This window comes from Cottoperca gobio, chromosome 15, assembly GCF_900634415.1.
Source record: "Cottoperca gobio chromosome 15, fCotGob3.1, whole genome shotgun sequence".
Taxonomy (NCBI): domain Eukaryota; kingdom Metazoa; phylum Chordata; class Actinopteri; order Perciformes; family Bovichtidae; genus Cottoperca; species Cottoperca gobio.
The window spans coordinates 23,509,158-23,527,376 of NC_041369.1; the positions used below are offsets into that span (position 1 = coordinate 23,509,158).

The following is an 18,219-nucleotide window of genomic DNA, read 5'->3' on the forward strand; positions in this document are numbered from 1 at the left end:
CCACTACGCCGACAAGCTTTAAACTAAATAGAGGAACAAATAGCTTTCTCTGGCTTCCTAACTCTCAACAATAAACAAGATATATCGCAAGGAAAATATACTGCCAAGCTACAGAACGAGCGACTCTGAACAGTAAATAAGCCCTGTGTTTAAAAAGACTTAATTTAAACGTGCCTCAGGCCCAAAGTACATGTTGAAGTATAGTCATGTAAAGGGTGTTGGCACACTGATTGTATGTAATCCATCTATAACTCTAACATATTTAGCCCAGATTTAGATACACAGATGCATTTTGACCAGCAAAATACCAAAACCCTCCTTTCTGGATTACAAACCAGTGCTCCAAATGTAGTAATTTACCTCTCTAAGAACAGAGCCGGCTAACTATTTCAAATCAAAGCGAAGTGGGAGGATATGTTCGGCTACAGGGCCTTGATGTGGACAGAAGAAAAGGAGCAAACACAATACCAACCTCTGCTTAAAGCTACTGCAAACTTCCAATTCATAGCAGAGAACGCTAGCTAGCAGGCCCTTAGCACAATACAGCAGAGCATGGAACAGGATCATCTGTGGATCCAAATAGCAAGGGTATTTCTTTTGCCCTCAGTCATGGTCGCGCCAAAGTCAAACTGAAAGCAGCTCTAGCTGAAGGCTCCACAGCAGCGTGGAGCGGAGCGTGGAGGACTTTGTGGACTCAAGTTCGTTAGTCAGCCGAGGATCCATATTCAGAACATCCAGTAAACACTTCTAATTGGCCTACTTCCCTCTGCAGCTGAAGGGAGCGTATGCTTCTGAAGGTATGCTAATCCTCGCTGTGAACATGCCTGCATGGATGTATAAGAGTGTTGACTTGTGAAAAGCACTAATAATATGCAGTTAGTGTGGGAACTGAAGCTGCCTGTGTCTGTCGTACTGTATGTTCAACAGCTCATCCTTCAATGGCTTTGAAAAATACATTCACTTCAGTGACGAGCTTACACTGCCAGAGTCTTAGTGATGAATCCATCAACTTTATTCATCTCAAAGCCCAAATGTATTCAAAAAGATCCACAGTGCGTTTATTAAACAGTTTATGCACATAATGTCTCCACCTGCCTCAGGAACCAATTCACAGGTGCCAAGTTTAAAAAGAAAAGTATTTGTTTTAAGATTTACTCAGAATAAAATGAGCTTCATGTATTTGAGCTGGAACAGAACAGAGCTGGGTAGTAACGGATGACATGGAATCAGGAGTACGTAATCAGATTACAAAGACAACTATATGTATAACGTGTCATTAGATTAGATTATAGTTTCATTGTCAAGGTTTCATGTCAAGTATGAAACTTTTTTCATGATAGCCAATGTTATTACCTCTTAACTATTCATACAAACAGTGCACTCGTTTGTGCCAGTACTGTTTTTAAGGGTAATTAGGTCACGAGTTAGTAAAGTAAGTACAGAATAAGGGATTGGAACAACTGTGAAGGCTGAATATATAAAGTGCATTTTATTTGCAAGTCAAATTTGCGTGGCTGTGTCTAATGTTTAACATAAAGTGCAATATGTTCAATGTTTCATTTCAACTTCCATGTCATTTGTATCCAGTAACTGACATATCAAAGTAATCCAACCCTGGCAGTGACTCACTTCATGAAACAATACATTGTTGTGCCTGTTGGATCAGATAGAGAAATCTTAAAAACATATGTTTCATGCAACTGCCATGTGTGCATTCGTGATGGTGTGTGTGGAACACTTCATGCATGCTGGTTGTCTGTGTGTGCATGAGTGTGTGTCCTCACCAGGAAGTGCTTGACACTCCTGCTGCTGCAGCTCCCACTGACAGTTGACGTTGAGGGAGCAGCTCCTGCAGTTGGCCCGTCTGAAACACTCCTGCTCCTCCCTGCGCTTACAGCTGGACGAGTCCTTCACCGACTTCAAACACACACACACACACACACACACACACACACACACACACACACACACACACACACACACACACACACACACACACACACACACACAGGAAACAATATAAGGCCAGTTAAACTCCATCACTGGTGTCCTCTTTTACTGTAAATGCAATGAACCTGAAGGAATCAATACGATGTGCAACATAAGGGTGGAATGAAGTGTGATGGTCCCAGGGATCACACAGACAAACAGAACATGCAGAGTGAGAAGAGAGATCAATACGAGGGACACGTTAAACTGAGATGGACTTGTTTTAGTGCTGTGTTCATGTCGCTTACACTACACTACACTGTTTTCCTTACAAAGTGTCCCGACAAAGTGAATTAACCATGTGTCAGTTACTATGTTTCAGCCTTAGAAAACAGAAATTATAGTTCATCTGGATTTAGATTCACCCTAATTTCCATAAAAACTAAGAGACTGCCCTGAACTCTGATCTCAACCTGCTGCAGCCCGACCTGCAGCCTAACAGGAAGTGTCAAATAATACACACATGCCCCCTCCTTCTGGCTCCATGCTTCCACAAGCTCAGCTGATGTTCAGACAACATGGTTGGTGGGCGAGACAGAGACAGAGCGCCGCCATGCTGCTGTGCCAGCTCCAGAGTCAGCTACACACACACACACACACACACACACACACACACACACACACACACACACACACACACACACACACACACACACACACACACACACACACACACACACACACAGATTCATTCACAGATTCATATTTAAACCCAGCCAAGCAAACAAGCAGACAAAAGCAACATGCAGACACACATACACAGAGAGAGACAGAGAAAGCAGGTTGGGAGTAAAAATAGAGAAAGAGACAGAGAAAAAACAAAATGAGCGAAGAGGACAGAACTCATTGAGCCAAAGTTATTCATATAAATATTACCTCAAATCACATCTGAAAATAAATCATCGTTTGAATTAGAATTTTAAAACGCTTGAGAGGCTAAAATATGTGCGGGGTAATGTGCAGCGAGCGGGTCGTTATTGCAAAATGAACCCCGACAGGGTGATGCAGGACTTGAATCACCCTGAACGAGCAGCTCGCTGCACTTAATCCCACTTATTACACAGCTACTTATGAAATCAATCAATAATTCGACACAAAATATTGATTTAAAAATGATTTCACTGATATAAAATGGTCCAGAGACAGAAGTGTGTCCATAGCAGCGGGCTGTTATTCAGAAGAAGAGACTGTAGTGACCAATTAGAATAAGATTCAACACATCTGTGGGATAAGATAAACCTATATGAATTATTTTGACCTTCATTCAGACAAACATGTCTAAGATGACCACTCTGCAGAGAGGACTCACCACGGTGCAGTTACTGGATGCAGATATACACTTCCTGTCCTCACACCACTGGCAGTCCTGTGTGTTGGCGGTGCAGCTCGCACAGTCTGAGAACCGGAAGCACTGCTCATCTGTACTGTCTGGACACACACACACACACACACACACACACACACACACACACACACACACACACACACACACACACAGCATTTAGCACACCAGCTTGTATTTGTGTTGTCGTGTAGTGGTATAATAATGACATCAATGAATGCGTCAGAGATTAAGAAGAAATGCAAATGGAGTGCATGGAGCAGGTGCCCGAGTAGTGAGGAACAGACTTCAGCAGAAACAGCTTTAATGTGAGATCTTTAACACTTAACGCTCTGCAGTCTGTAGCTGTCATAGCACTAACTCTCTCTGACAAGTAAAACGTCTCATTCCTCCATCTCCCTTTCCAGAGAGTGAACTTCTCACTTCTTGCTATATTAGAGAAGATTCATACATCAGCTGGGAATTCAGTTCTAATTAGAAGTGCACTGATCAATAGGCAGTAATCATAACAGGCTTATAAATGTGTTTAAAGATCCGACACGTGTTCAGCAAAGGAGTAAAAAGTCTGGTATCCGTCTGAAAAGCACGAGCAGCGTAGGAATGTCCATCAGGCCCAAATGTCTGGTGTCTGACTGCAGACTCATGCGGCGGCCATGTGCAGGAGAGTAATGCTTTGATGAAGTGTAAAGGAGCATGTAATTACCATGTTTGGATGTGATTAAAAAGGCATTTGCACACGGCAGTTATGTTATTATGCAGCTTTATTTAAATGTGGTCATTTACACAAGATGTGCCGTCGTGTGTGGAATAAACATGCATGTGAGATTAAAGTCCAGGCTCATCTGGGACATGTTAATCAGTCACTTCCACCGCGCTCTGAGGGGAGGCTGTGGTGTTTGTGTTTGTTTGTTCTGTATCTGTATTCCACAGTTTTGGCAGCCATCAACCAAATCTGATTTCCATTTATTATTTATTTCCATAACGCATGGGGATCAACGAGCAGACTCTTTTTGTTACACATTTCTTCATGTGGTAAAGCAGTTTGATTTGAAAAGTAAGCACTTTATTATCTGGGATAATAAGCCCACAACTAGAATGACCTCCTGGCGGTTGTATGCGTCTGTCAAATTGCAGTTTACGTCCATATCTTTCCAAAATGTCATCACTTCATCATCTCATCCCATTAGACACGTGTGTGAAATGGTCATAATTACCATATTAATTCTTGAGTTATGGTAAGAGAAAACGTGTTTTGTGAGGTCGCAGGGACTTTGACCTTTGACCTAAACTCTAATGAGTTCATCTTCGAGTCCACGTGCATGCTTGTGCCAGATGTGCTGAATTCCCCCGCAGGCGAGAACGAGACGTACGCTCGGCTGGCGCTGAGCTTTTATGCTTTCCGTAAGAAAAACACAGTGACGGGTAATTATATGAAATGTATGTAAAGTATAGATTTGTAGTAAACGTGAAAACATTGTGCAGTCCGTTACAGTAGTCCTTCCATGTGCACTGTCGCATTTAAAACTGACGCTGCAACTATTAGCATGATTGCTTTTTATTCAAACCTGCAGTGAGCAGCCAGAATACCTGGAGAAGAGACTACATCTGAAACCTGGCAGAGACAGATGAGGGGGGGGGGGGGCTGAACCTAATTACCTTAGGTTTTAGGTAATTGTTGCAGCATTGACCTTCTGTTCCCATAATTACAGAATGCAAACAAACTTCAGAAGCCAAACCCTTCAGAATGATTATCATGCTCATGAGAAGATTGGTCTTCTGGGAGCAACTCTTCAACAGCTTGTGCTGAACATTTCAGGGGAAATATTTAGAAAGAAAGTAACACGAGGTAAAGAACGGGCCGGTGGAACGTACCAGGCTGCGCAGGGCAAAAAGCAGGGAAGTCCTGCTCGGGTGTTCTTGGCTCCCAGGGGACACATCTACCGTTGACCCAGTGGCAGCGAACGCCCGGCCCAGCAGCGGCACACAAAGCTGGGGTAGAAAAGGCCAGGCAGGACGGAGGGGTGTAGGCCAGCACGTCGTTCAGAAGGAGGCCCGAAAAACCTCCAAAGATGTACATGGAGCTGAAGAAGATACACAGAGGGTTAAACAGGAGGCACACGCTACAGTGAGGTAGTGTTAGTCTTAAAGAGATGAAGACAGGTGAAGACATGTTAAGACAGCAGGAGAACCTCGTGAAGGTCCATTCAAGCTGGTCTTTTGAACTTCTGGTGGTTAAATGGTTCAGCAATAAGTCGCTGCATCGTGGTAGAACTCTTGCAGCAATATCCTGCTTATAAAATGTGATTATAAAAAGCCACTCGTGTTCATTTGTGTTGTTTGAGCTTTAAGTGTCAGCAGATACAAGAACCACATCCAGACTGCTGTAGAAACTGCAGCTCCAGGACGGAACAACTGGATTGTGAAACTTTCCTGTGTGAAGCGTAATATAGAGCTACAGCCTGAACAATGGGAAAGGTATACAAGAGAAATGCATAGTGCATATGTACATCGTATCTATACAAAGAAGGTGTAAATAAGGTTAGTGAAGGAGAGAGGAGCACGACAAACATCCACATATAGACGTGATGGTGGCAGAGACACGGCCCAGGTTTCTAAACACAGAGCTTCAGAGGAGGCAGCAGAGGGAGGAGTGACAAGAGAAGTGTAAACTGAAACTAAATATAACATCCAGATAAAGACATCAATCCATAAACAATCGTCACAACAAAACCACAACCTGTGAAAGAGAGACGCAGAGAAGAAAGTCAACTGACACTTCCAAAACTTCGAGGACACGGCAGGAAGACATGACGAGGGTGTGCAAACTGTGCAGGGAGAGTGCATCGTGAATGCATGGCTTTTATTTGCACATATACATCATTGAGTTCAGTAGATTATGGCAGATGGCACAGTTTTTACATAAATTAGAAACATCTGACGCTACTTTGGCAGAGACGGCTCAAACTCTACCATTGAAAGCTAAAGTGCACAAGTGTGACGGCTGCTCCTGTAGACGTCATATTCACTACATGCAAAAGCAATGAGAAGTTTTGCGAGATCAACCTTCACCCCCCCCCCCCCACCCCTGTCCCTCCCCAGGCGTTGTAGTACTCAGATGTTCTGCAGAGGGGAGCAGTGTTTGTCACACATGGAGTTTGGCAGTGATGAACTACAGAGGACTTCAGGAAGCTCACCCGTTGTTAACCACGGCAGAATGTCCAAAGCGGTTGGCGTCCCGGTGCAGCCTCGGCCTGGGGAGGACGGTCCACTCGTCACAAGCTGGAGAGAAGCAAACACACACACACACACACACACACACACACACACACACACGTGTTAAAGGTCAGGCAGAGGGTTGTGTGACGACGGTTAGTTTACAAAGTAATATTTAGTGTTTCTAAAGCTGATAATATGATGTCTTGATAGAACTTCTGTATATTTAAGGAGCCTTCCCTCCACACAGTTGGAGTTGCACCATTACATTACATTGTTTACTGTAACATTAACATTCCTGTAATTAGATTAAAACAAACGCAGACTAAAGCACTCGTATGTTACTGATGGTTTCTTCTCGTGTCATGCAGTCGTAACTCTAATAGAGTGACAGGACACATCGTGACCCCCACGTAAACCCCGAGGAACAAGAAGTCGTTATCAAAACCTTTGACATTAAATGATGTTGATGTGAAGAAGAGCGGGACGATAATCTTAGAGACGACTCCATAAAACAGTCCCTACCACCACAGCTCATCATAAAGTACTTCTCTCTTTACTTATCACTGACGCCATCAACTCTGTGTATTTATATCTGTGATGTGTTAATGACCCGACGTGCTCCCATTATGTGTGTGTGTGTGTGTGTGTGTGTGTGTGTGTGTGTGTGTGTGTGTGTGTGTGTGTGTGTGTGTGTGTCAGTGTAAATGTCACATTTAGGCAGATGAGCCTTCCCTGAACGTAATGCAGAGCCGGGAGAGTCGGGGACGCCAGGTTGCTAACGACCTCGTTAAGCCGTGTGCTAATAGGGAGCGCTTGTTTAAGAGGAAGGGACGCCGCAGAGGACACTGCATAAAAGGGAAGGGGGGGCAAGAGCAAGGAGTTCATATCACCAGCAGGGGTTAAAGGTCAGTCAAACAAGCTGGTCTTTAAAATATTAAATATATGATTTGTTGTTAAAGAAGTTGTAAATACTCTCCATGTTTTCTTACATGATATTTTGACATTTTTCTCTCTTTAAGCAAAATCATTAATAAGAAAGGTGCTACAGATGTATAAACTTTGAGCAGAGGCTGAGGTGTCGTTCCCTCCTCCGAGCTTCAGGCACAGACATGAACGTGGTACTGATCCGTTGTCCTCATTCTGTTTGCATCTGTTTGCAGTGAAGTCAGTGCAGAAACAACATTCATATTGAAAGAAAGTACCATTTATGTGCAATGACCTGTGCCAGTCGACACGTGGAGCAGACACCAGGACGTTGAGCTGGAGAACAATATAATATGATAAGATATAACATTGTGAAGAAGGTATTTCAACAGATTTCAATGTGTGGAGATGTGTTCTACATCTCGTGCTGATTGTTTAGACAGCTGTATGATGTGTAGCAATGAGGCTACACGCCCGGCAGATACAGGATTCACACAGGAACATTTTTAATGTTCAAAATAGATCTTATTTTTCTCATACGGTCCGTCTGAATATTCCTGTATTCACCATCTGTCTGTGTCTTTAGCGCCTCCTGAGAAAGTCTGCTCTGATTGCAAAGGAAGTTCTCATGGGTGGAGATCCTCAGAGGGGGGGCCGTGTGCTCTAAGGAGCCTGTATGTGACACAGGAAGGGGATCCACATCTGGGTTGTCTTATGTCTTGTTTGTGTTGGCACTCCAGATACCTGAAGGTGTTTCATGATGTGTCCCCTTTAAGTAGGATGTGTTCACTTCGACAGCATAAAGCAGGAAGCGTTGATCCTTTCTGCACATAATGTTTCTGTGCGTTTAATGTTACAAACAGTTTGTTAAATGTAAAAGAACTTGCAGCTTGTTCCTCGTCTTATTCGTTCATGTCAATCAATAGTCCGGCAACGCTGGTGAAGTTTAAACAAAGAACCTCCAACCACAGCTGTAAACTTCTACCTCTAAATAAAAAATAACAAGATTACAGCATCAGTGACTTTTGATCTCATATGCTGTACACACACACACACACATACACACACACACACACACACACACGCACACACACACACACACACACACACACACACACACACTAACACACACGTACACACCCTGAGATTGAAGCTGCCAAATTGTTCACCAAGGAACTGCTGGCTCAAGGGATACTGATCAGCCACAACACACACACATATACACATACACACAGACAGACACACACACACACACACAGACACAATTTTAATTTCCTCTCAGGATATGAGAAAATCTGTGTTAATAATGCATGGTGGGACAGAGAAAGAAATCATGAGACCAGATCGAAGCAGGCAGGCGGGCTGGGCTGATTGACAGTTTGATCGGATCTGCACTAATGGAGGAGGAGGAGGAGGAGGAGGAGGAGGAGGACGGGGACGAGGAGGACGAGGAGGAAGAGCTACTGTTTGCTCCTCCAACATTTCACAGCTCCCAACATCTTCCAAACAAGCTCCCAGCCTGCCCTGGGCTTTTCAGTGGGCTGTGCCATGTGTGTGTGTTGGTGTCAGGTGTCTGTGTGTGTGTGTGTGTGTGTGTGTGTGTGTGTGTGTGTGTGTGTGTGTGTGTGTGTGTGTGTGTGCAGCAGACAGTGTGTGGGTGTGTGCCTGTGGTGTGTCAAGTTGGAGAGGACCACGTTTTTAATCAGAGTTCATTTTCCCCCCAAATCTAATTAGAAGTGTGAGGGTGGCAGGTTTGAGGGGAGGAGAGGAGGGGGGAGGGGGGGGAGAGCTGCAGGGTGAGAGGGAGAATTAAATCCAAATGAAAAGTGCCTTCCGTGTCGACCTGAATCTAATGTGTGGCAGCAGAAGAGCAGGAGAAGCTAATAACGTTGCGTCGCCCCTCCAAGGTTAGCGCGGCAAAACAAAAACAAATTAGTGCTCGAAACCTCTCCGCTCGCAGAGAGTGTGGAGGCAGGAAGGAACGGAGGAGCCAATGAAGACGCAGCAAGGGATGGAGAGAAGTGACTTCCACAGGTGGAACTAATTAATTATCTCCTGGAGAGACGAGAGAGGAGGCAGAGGAGGGGAGGAAACAAGGAGAGGAAACAAGGAGAGGACAGAGGAGGAGAGGAAACAAGGAGAGGAAACAAGGAGAGGACAGAGGAGGAGAGGAAACAAGGAGAGGAAACAAGGAGAGGACAGAGGAGGAGAGGAAACAAGGAGAGGACAGAGGAGGAGAGGAAACAAGGAGAGGACAGAGGAGGAGAGGAAACAAGGAGAGGAAACAAGGAGAGGACAGAGGAGAGGAAACAAGGAGAGGAAACAAGGAGAGGAAACATGGACAGGGAAGTGGAGGGGAGGAGAGGAAACAACAAGGGGAAAGGAGAGGAAACAAGGAGGACAGAGGAGGAGAGGAGAGGAAACAAGGAGCGGAAACAAGGAGAGGAAACAAGTAGAGGACATGAGAGGAAACAAGGAGAGGAAACAAGGAGAGGAAACAAGGAGAAGAAACAAGGAGAGGAAGCAAGGAGAAGAAACAAGGAGAGGAAACAAGGAGAGGAGCTGGGCGATATCTCTTTTGTTGACTCTGCTTTATTGTTTCTTAATCTCACCACAACCCTCAGTGTGTTAAACATTCACCACACTGGCTCAGAGTTTAATTCCACATAATCCCTCTCTGGGTTGTTGGACTGTTTAGCATCACCACAGTAAGAAAAGTAAGTCTTGAGCTGAACCACAGACTGTAGTGTGTCTGTAGTGAGTCAGTCTGCCCTCTCCACAGACTGTAGTGTGTCTGTTATCCTGCTACAACATACTGCTGAACCCTCTCAAGAAAAGGACCGAGTGTGTTACAGGTACTGCCATGTTGGGTTCATCCCAAGTCTCTTATTTGATATTTCCTCGCTTCTCGCTCGACCTGGAAGTCGATCTGGTGTGCCATCTTGAAGACCGTCTCAAAGCTTATATTTTTGTTCAGAGAAGCGAGGATACACGAGAGCAACCTTCACGGAAATCTTCTACCAGCCAGCACGCCCCCTTACTGGATATCAGAAATTGATTGGACGCTGCAGCTGAGTTTATTCCCTGCATGGATGCATGGAGACGAATGTAAGAGACTTGGGATGCACCCGATATCTGCACAGAGACTGAGGTGATTCCACAATGTGGTACAGGAAGCGCTGACAAATGACATCGCTCTACTGACAGGGGTCTCAGCTTTTTGTGTCATTCATGAAGGCAGACAACGTATTCTGTACTTGTTGATATAGCTAACGGAGTCAAGAGGTTCATTTATATATACGAGAACCAGAATTAGGTTGCTTTCACACCTAACCTGTTTGGTTCAGTTAAAAAAACGTATCTGCATATATCGTATATATAGTCCAGTGTTAGCCGCTCTACACTGGCTTCCAGTAACTTTTAGACTTTAAGGTCCTCCTTCTTGTATACAAAGCCCTAAACAGAACCGCACCAAGTTACACTGCCAACTCTCTAATCTACTATGTGCCCCCAAGAACATTCCGATCATCCACTACTGGTTTATTAAATGTTCCCAGAAACATCCAAAAGAAAATTGGGGATGCATCCTTTATCAATTATGCACCAAAGCTATGGAACACTTTACCTGCAGACATTAGGGAGGCAAGCTCGCTCAATATCTTCAAAACTAAAATCATATCTTTTTACTTTAGCCTTTTAATGGTGATATTTTATATCTCTTTACTTTAGCCTTTTAATAGTGATATTTTATGTCTCTTTACTTTAGCCTTTTAATAGTGATATTTTATATCTCTTTACTTTAGCCTTTTAATGGTGATATTTTATATCTCTTTACTTTAGCCTTTTAATGGTGATATTTTATATCTCTTTACTTTAGCCTTTTAATAGTGATATTTTATATCTCTTTACTTTAGCCTTTTAATAGTGATATTTTATATCTCTTTACTTTAGCCTTTTAATAGTGATATTTTATATCTCTTTACTTTAGCCTTTTAATGGTGATATTTTATATCTCTTTACTTTAGCCTTTTAATGGTGATATTTTATATCTCTTTACTTTAGCCTTTTAATAGTGATATTTTATAAACAGTACATATCATATTTGCAGGAGCACCATTGTAGTCCGCTCCAGTTTGGCCCTAAAAGCCTAAAACACAGCATCTCTCACTGTAGCATGTTCCTCTCACGCTCCCTTCATCTGCTTTCCTTTTGTTTTGTTTCTTTCCACCACTCCCCCCCCTCCCGTCTGTGTCTCTGCGGTGAGGTAGAGAGGTTGCTCGTGGACAATAAAGTTGTGCTGATCTGCAGATGCGAGAGGTAATGAATAAATGATGATATGTATAAAGACAGGGTGTATTTGTGCAGAGGTGAGGGACATGTAAAGAGACACTTATTGTGAGTGTTGATGGGGAGAGGAGAACGCATAGACAACACCTTCCCTAAGACGCTCTGTAAACAAATGTTTTATTGTTTATTACCTCTAATTTAGTCTTTTATTCACAAGCTTATCGCCTGCTTTATCCTGCCATTCCTTTATTGTCTTCAGGTAATTCTCCTCCACAGAAGTCAGTACTTCCCTTTCTCTCCCTAAATCCCTCCTTCATTTACTCTTTATTTCTCTCTTGCTCTGTGCAGCCCGCTCTCCTTCCTCAATGCTCTTTCATTTCTTCTTATTGCTTCCTCACATTCACTGCTTTATCTCACCAATATCTTCCCTGCCACTTCCTCTTTATTCTGTCATTTACAGCAGAGAGTGACAAGGGAGATAAAGGAAATCCCCTAAGTATGGGACTTAGTCACAACTGAAATCTCCAGAAAAAGTCAGTTAAAATGTCTTTCTTCATCTCCACTCTCTACGTTTTCCCCTCGTCTCTTCCCTCTCTCTCTGCACCTCAGAGCACCTTTCTCCCTGCGTATACATCCATCTTTAATGTCTTCCCCCCTTCTGTCTTCATTTCTGTTCATCTCTATGCTCCCTGTTGTTTCTCTCCTGCTCCCTTCATCCTTCCATTTCTCCGTCCCTGTCGAGGGGTGGAAACATCCTTGTGCCATCTGCTCTACGGTGCAACTGGGTCTGTAATGGGATCCTTAATCATCCATCCTCTCCAGCTATCCCTCTGTATGCTAACACTCCCGGTTCCCCCGTCACACACTCGTCTTTTACATTCTTTTGTACTTTGTTACTGAAACTCCCTCTCTTCCTCTGACCCTCTTCTCATACAGTATGCACCATTAAGGGAATCAAGTGCTACTGCTGCATGATTCACACACAACATGTGTATGTGTGTGTGTTTCTGTGTGAAGACAGCGCTGTGAATGTCTAATAAGAGCCAAATAACATGTAGTTTCTCTGAGGGTCATCGTGGCAGCGTGTGTGTGTGTGTGTGTGTTTGTCTAAAGTACCTGGAGTTAAACATGGTGAACGGTGACGTACGAGTCCAAAACATTTTACCTTACTGTTGCGTATTTTACCTACTTAACTAGGAACAGTTATGTAAACAAACATACTTATTTCACATAGATGGCTTATTTTAGCCAAGTAAGTTTAACTAAGTTTATTTTGAAAAAGCTGTGTGTATGCAACGAGTGGAAGATGACACGCCGTCCTCAACACGTCCACGCTAGAGTTGCACGTACCCAGTAGAGTTTGAAGCGTAGACCAAGCTGCCGTATGTGAGGAGTGATGATGTGTTGCCTCACCAGGTGAGCAAGTCACAAGATCAGGAAGTGGTTGATATCAACGTGTATCAAAGACACAGTGTGAGGGGAAGGGGCCTGTAGTCCCGGCCACAGTGTGTGTGTGTGTGTGTGTGTGTGTGTGTGTGTGTGTGTGTGTGTGTGATCATTGAGGACTTGTTCTTACCTATATCGTACGCCAGGAAGTCAGCGGAGAAGCACTTGGCTCCGTTGCTCAGCGACGTGTCATTGTGAGTGTTTCCCGCGAAAATCAGCACCGTGCCGCTCAGAAGCACCGCTGAGTGGAGGTACCGCGCCACACCACTCTCCCCGAGGATCAGCCTGCACACACACACACACACACACACACAGGGAAAAGAGTGCAACTCAGCAGAGTGAGACATATTAAGAAAGTGTTAATCTGTCAGTTGTGTGTGCGTGACATGTGTGTCCATGGTGCCGTCTCTCTGGGTTTGTGACCTGGTCTGTGGTGACTGCCCTTCATACCAACTGTTCTTCGATGGGAAGCACACACACACACACACACACACACACACACACACACACACACACAGACATTGTAGGAGGTCTCAGTCTGCTGTGTGTGACCGCTTTGAGGTCAAAGGTCACATATTGGAGAACAACTGTGGCTTCTTCAATTACTGCAGCAACTCAGACTTTGATATTTGACAGTTTCTCAAAGCAGGACCATGAGCCCCCTCCGCTGACGAACACTAAGGCAGAACTGGGCCAGATACATATCTGTGTTGTGTGAGGAGTCTAACATCACAAGTGAAAAGACCATCACACAGGTGGAAGTAGTTGATATTTAAAGTCACGTCCCTCCTGAATGCTCTAGGACACGGTTTGGACACAGCTAAACACTTTAGCGTTGTGTCTAGACAGCGGACATCTGAGGTCACAAGAGGTGTTTCTAAAATGTTGTACACCCAGGTTATATTAATAAGGGGAAACTAATTATCATCATTGTAACATATTATCAGTATAAAGCAATTTGATTAAAGAATCAGCACAAACTGCGTCCTCCGAAAGTTAAAGCACAGCTATTGTTATTAAATTGAATGCGAGTGAACCAGGAAGTAAGGACTGAGGAGAACAGTGGAGCCTGATCCCAGACCAGCTGGGAACCACTAACATGCAGATGTCATGGAAATGACTCTATCCTGCCCTGGTACACGTCAGGAGTGTTCTGCTGACAGAGAAGAGATGCTATGTGTATGTGTAGCTGTGTGTAGCTGTGTGTAGCTGTGTGTAACTGTGTGTAGCTGTGTGTAGCTGTGTGTAACTGTGTGTAGCTGTGTGTAACTGTGTGTAGCTGTGTGTAGCTGTGTGTAGCTGTTAACACCTGAATGTTTCAGTCTGAGAATCTGAAATTCCACCAGCTCAAGTGACACCTGACTCCGACAACAAATTCCATCTGGAAAGTGAGAGCCATGGGGAGACAGCAGGTTGTGTGTATGTCTGTGTACATATGTGTGTATATGCTGCTGTATTTGTGTGTGTGTGTGTGTGTGTGTGTGTGTGTGTGTGTGTGTGTGTGTGTGTGTGTGAAGAGGAGAGACTGATAGAGCCGAGCGTCCTCTTTCACCCATCCATCTGCCAGGGGTCACCTGAGGTCAGACCTCCTGTCAGATCCTTCTATTCTCCCCCTCCTCTCCTCTTTCTGACTCTAGCACACTGATAGAGTTACAATATAATAGTAGAATAAATATTATTATCATTACAGGTTTCATTGTTTTTAAGACAAAAAAAAGACGCATATATTTATATATATTATATATATTTTTTTATACATATATGTATATATATTTCACTGCATTATCACTCATTTTAATTTTAATATATATATAAAATTGTATTAATTTTTTTATATATATTCATTAATTTTCTTGATATAATATATATATATCTTTTTTTATATATACTGTAAATATTTGTATTTTTTTTTATTTTAATATTTTTTTTTTTTATATATATATATTTTTTCCTATATATATATATATATATATATATATATATATATTCAAATAATATATATATATATATGACCTAGTGCATCATGGGATGGGCTCCAGCTCTCTGCAGCCCTGGATAAGATAAGCGGTTCAGATAATTGACTGGGTTTATATACAATGATGCAGACAGCTGATATGCGCTCTATGGATGTCAGGTTCCAGTGTTGCTGCAGGACATCGATATAATATAGATACATATTCACATTATTCTGTTCTCACCATGTTTTGGTGTGCACGTGGTATCGGTACATGTGGTCCACCAGGCCGTATTTGTTGTTGCTCAGTGCCTTGTATCCCCCGTGGACAAACACGCAGCCGCTGGCCTCGTCGTACACGCTGCTGTGGCCGTAACCTCCCTGCACCACGGCACCTTCTGCAGACACAACCTGCCACGAGTTCGACCCTGAGACACAGAGACCAGAGAGCGGTCTGATTAATGCAACACACTCGTGCAGAAAGATCAAAGTTGATCACTGAAGAAGTTTTGGATGCTTTGGCTTCATTTTCATGCCAAAACAACTTTTAATTCTGGAGATGAGATGGAGTGAGCGAAGAGAGAAGAAGAGAGCCGGGGAAAGTGAGCCAAACAATAAGAGGCCAGAGGAAATGAGACTTTATTAAACTAAAAGCGGCCCTTTATTAGAGCAGCGTGATGCATACCGATGAATTCAGGTGCATAGAAAATCTTATTAAAAAACAGGCAGGCATTACATCATCCGAGAAGCCCCCAATGAAGAAAAGACACAACACAAAAAACAAAGACTTAGAAGCAGGAGGAACTTCAAAAGCCTGAGAAAACGTGCCCCCGAGAGAACGAGCAGCACTGAGAGCAGAGAACCTGAGAAGATTAAACACAAAACACACGAGGAGGCAGTCAGAGAGGGAATATCTCCATGCAACTCTAAATGACTCTTTTTACTTGGAATGTATCTGAAGAATCAGCATGTAGATACATACGTATATGAGTTATCATCATCATTTAAAGTACGGAACGGAGAAGGGAAACAAGGCCTTAGCCTGAGAGATATCTGACAGAATCATACGAGTCACAGCAGAGAAGACGAGTAGTCAGGTCTCAGACTAAAAAGATTAAAGCAGCGTGTTTAATAACGGCTTTATCTGGATCTTACCATAAACTAAATCTGGGACTCACAGTGACGATTGTGTTTTAACTTACTTTGTACAACGGGGACAAAGGAAGTAAAGTATCGACCAGAGAAGTTTAACACAAGTCTAACAATCGGGGAAACCATAACGCGTTATCTGCTATTTGTATAATGGTGCTTCAGACTCATTACATCATCACTGTGATTATTGTTCTGTAAATGCTCTTACTCTGTCTCATCTCGTACTAATTCTTATGTTCTGCTGTGAAGCACTGTGGGCTGCTACTCTTGTATGAAAGGTGCTATACTAATAAAGTTATAATTATTATTATATTATGGAAGTTTAGATCACAATAGACAAGTCACACCTCAATGAAAGATCGAATTTGGATAATTAGCAAACACCTAAAAGCTGTGATTAATGGCCACATGATGGCGCCAAAGAAAGCTCCAACAAACTGTATGGGAATAACTTTAAGATATAATGCTTCCAAACAGAGAGACACACACACACACACACACACACACACACACACACACACACACACACACACACACACACACACACACACACAGGCCACACACACACACACACACACACACACACACACCAGTTGCTAACATTAGTAAAAGTATATTATATACACACACATTCTATTCTATTTCCCAAATGTTACACTCAAACTATAAACTATAAGAGCTATTCATCTTGGCTTCGTTCAGTTTATCCCACATATGTTGGCATCATGAAGGCAAAATGAATGTTTGAGGCGATCAGAAACTGTGGCTGTATTACGTCATTTAGAAGGGAACACGTTTATTGTCCCACTGTTGGTCCAATAGTTGAATAACCAAATTGAACAGATCCATATGTCCAAATGAAATGCTTGTGTGGCTGATAGTGGCTTTCATATATCAAAACATCACGTGAAAAGGAAGAAAAACAAAGTCAGCAACAGACAGCAGAACACATGCCGATGGAATTCATTTTGAAAAGAGCAGACAAAGAACAAGGGAATAAAAGAGTGAGAGAACGAGGGGCGACAGTAGAAGGTCCGCTCTTATCTCATCTCTGGCAGGTAATTGCTGTGAACCTGCCTCTCTGAGTGGTCATTAAATACTTTTACCTCATAATTCACACTCCGCTTCTGTTCACTTCTAGGCTGCACGACTCCCTCAGAAGCCTAATGATGCTCGCTGCAGCCTTACGCGGTGACATTGTCAGACAGAGCGGAGGGAAGGGAGAGATAGAGGTGAGTGGAAATGAAAGTGATAAACACATGAGGAGGAAGGAAAAGGTGAGCGAGAGGAGCAGGAGGTGACGGGGAGCGAGGAGAGCGAGGAGAGCGATGACAGAGGGGGGTCACAATCTGGGGCCTGGAGGATGAAAGGAAAAAGAAGGGGATGAGAGGACGTAGAAGAAGAACGAGAACGGGGGGGGGGTTGTGAGAAGAGGAGAGGGAGACAGATGACAGGGAGGGAGGAGAGTGAGGGAATGCATTGGATTCATTAATCAGTGTCTTCTCCCGGCCTGGGCGCCACCTCTTCTTAATGACCGCTCTCTGTGTGTGTGTGTGTGTGTGTGTGTGTGTGTGTGTGTGTGTGTGTGTGTGTGTGTGTGTGTGTGTGTGTTTTACCTCTCCAGAATGTGTCAAACATCCACCTTTAATTCAGGCTGCTGGTTTACAGCCCTGTGTGACAGCACCATCTACAGGCTGACCAGGGAAACTACAATTAACAGCAAAAGCACCAGACACGTGCAGGAGTATCCCAGACAACAAGCATTAGGACAGGGCTGTCCTCATATGTGGTGAAAACACGTTTAGTTCTTTATTCTTTAAGATTAAGTTCTAAGTGTCACTCATCTACATATACGTTGTAAGTTTGCACACAGCAGGTCTCTACAAGCTGTAGAACCTTTACTGTGACG

General features: G+C 43.4%; 1 protein-coding gene across 5 annotated transcripts in view; it reads right to left on the reverse strand.

Annotated features, from left to right (window-relative positions):
- The window catches only part of LOC115020155 (attractin-like protein 1), a 229,627-nt gene that overhangs the window by 160,333 nt on the left and 51,075 nt on the right, over positions 1-18,219 (reverse strand). For 4 of the 5 annotated variants that reach the window (XM_029450077.1, XM_029450076.1, XM_029450079.1 and 1 more), the window contains exons 9-15: positions 15,403-15,586; positions 13,335-13,489; positions 6,526-6,610; positions 5,204-5,412; positions 3,299-3,417; positions 2,453-2,569; positions 1,785-1,917 (exon numbers count right to left, since the gene is read on the reverse strand). In XM_029450077.1, coding sequence (XP_029305937.1) covers positions 1,785-1,917; positions 2,453-2,569; positions 3,299-3,417; positions 5,204-5,412; positions 6,526-6,610; positions 13,335-13,489; positions 15,403-15,586 — 1,002 coding nt within the window. The remainder of the gene's footprint in view (positions 1-1,784; positions 1,918-2,452; positions 2,570-3,298; positions 3,418-5,203; positions 5,413-6,525; positions 6,611-13,334; positions 13,490-15,402; positions 15,587-18,219) is intronic. The other variant, XM_029450080.1, reaches the window with a different exon arrangement.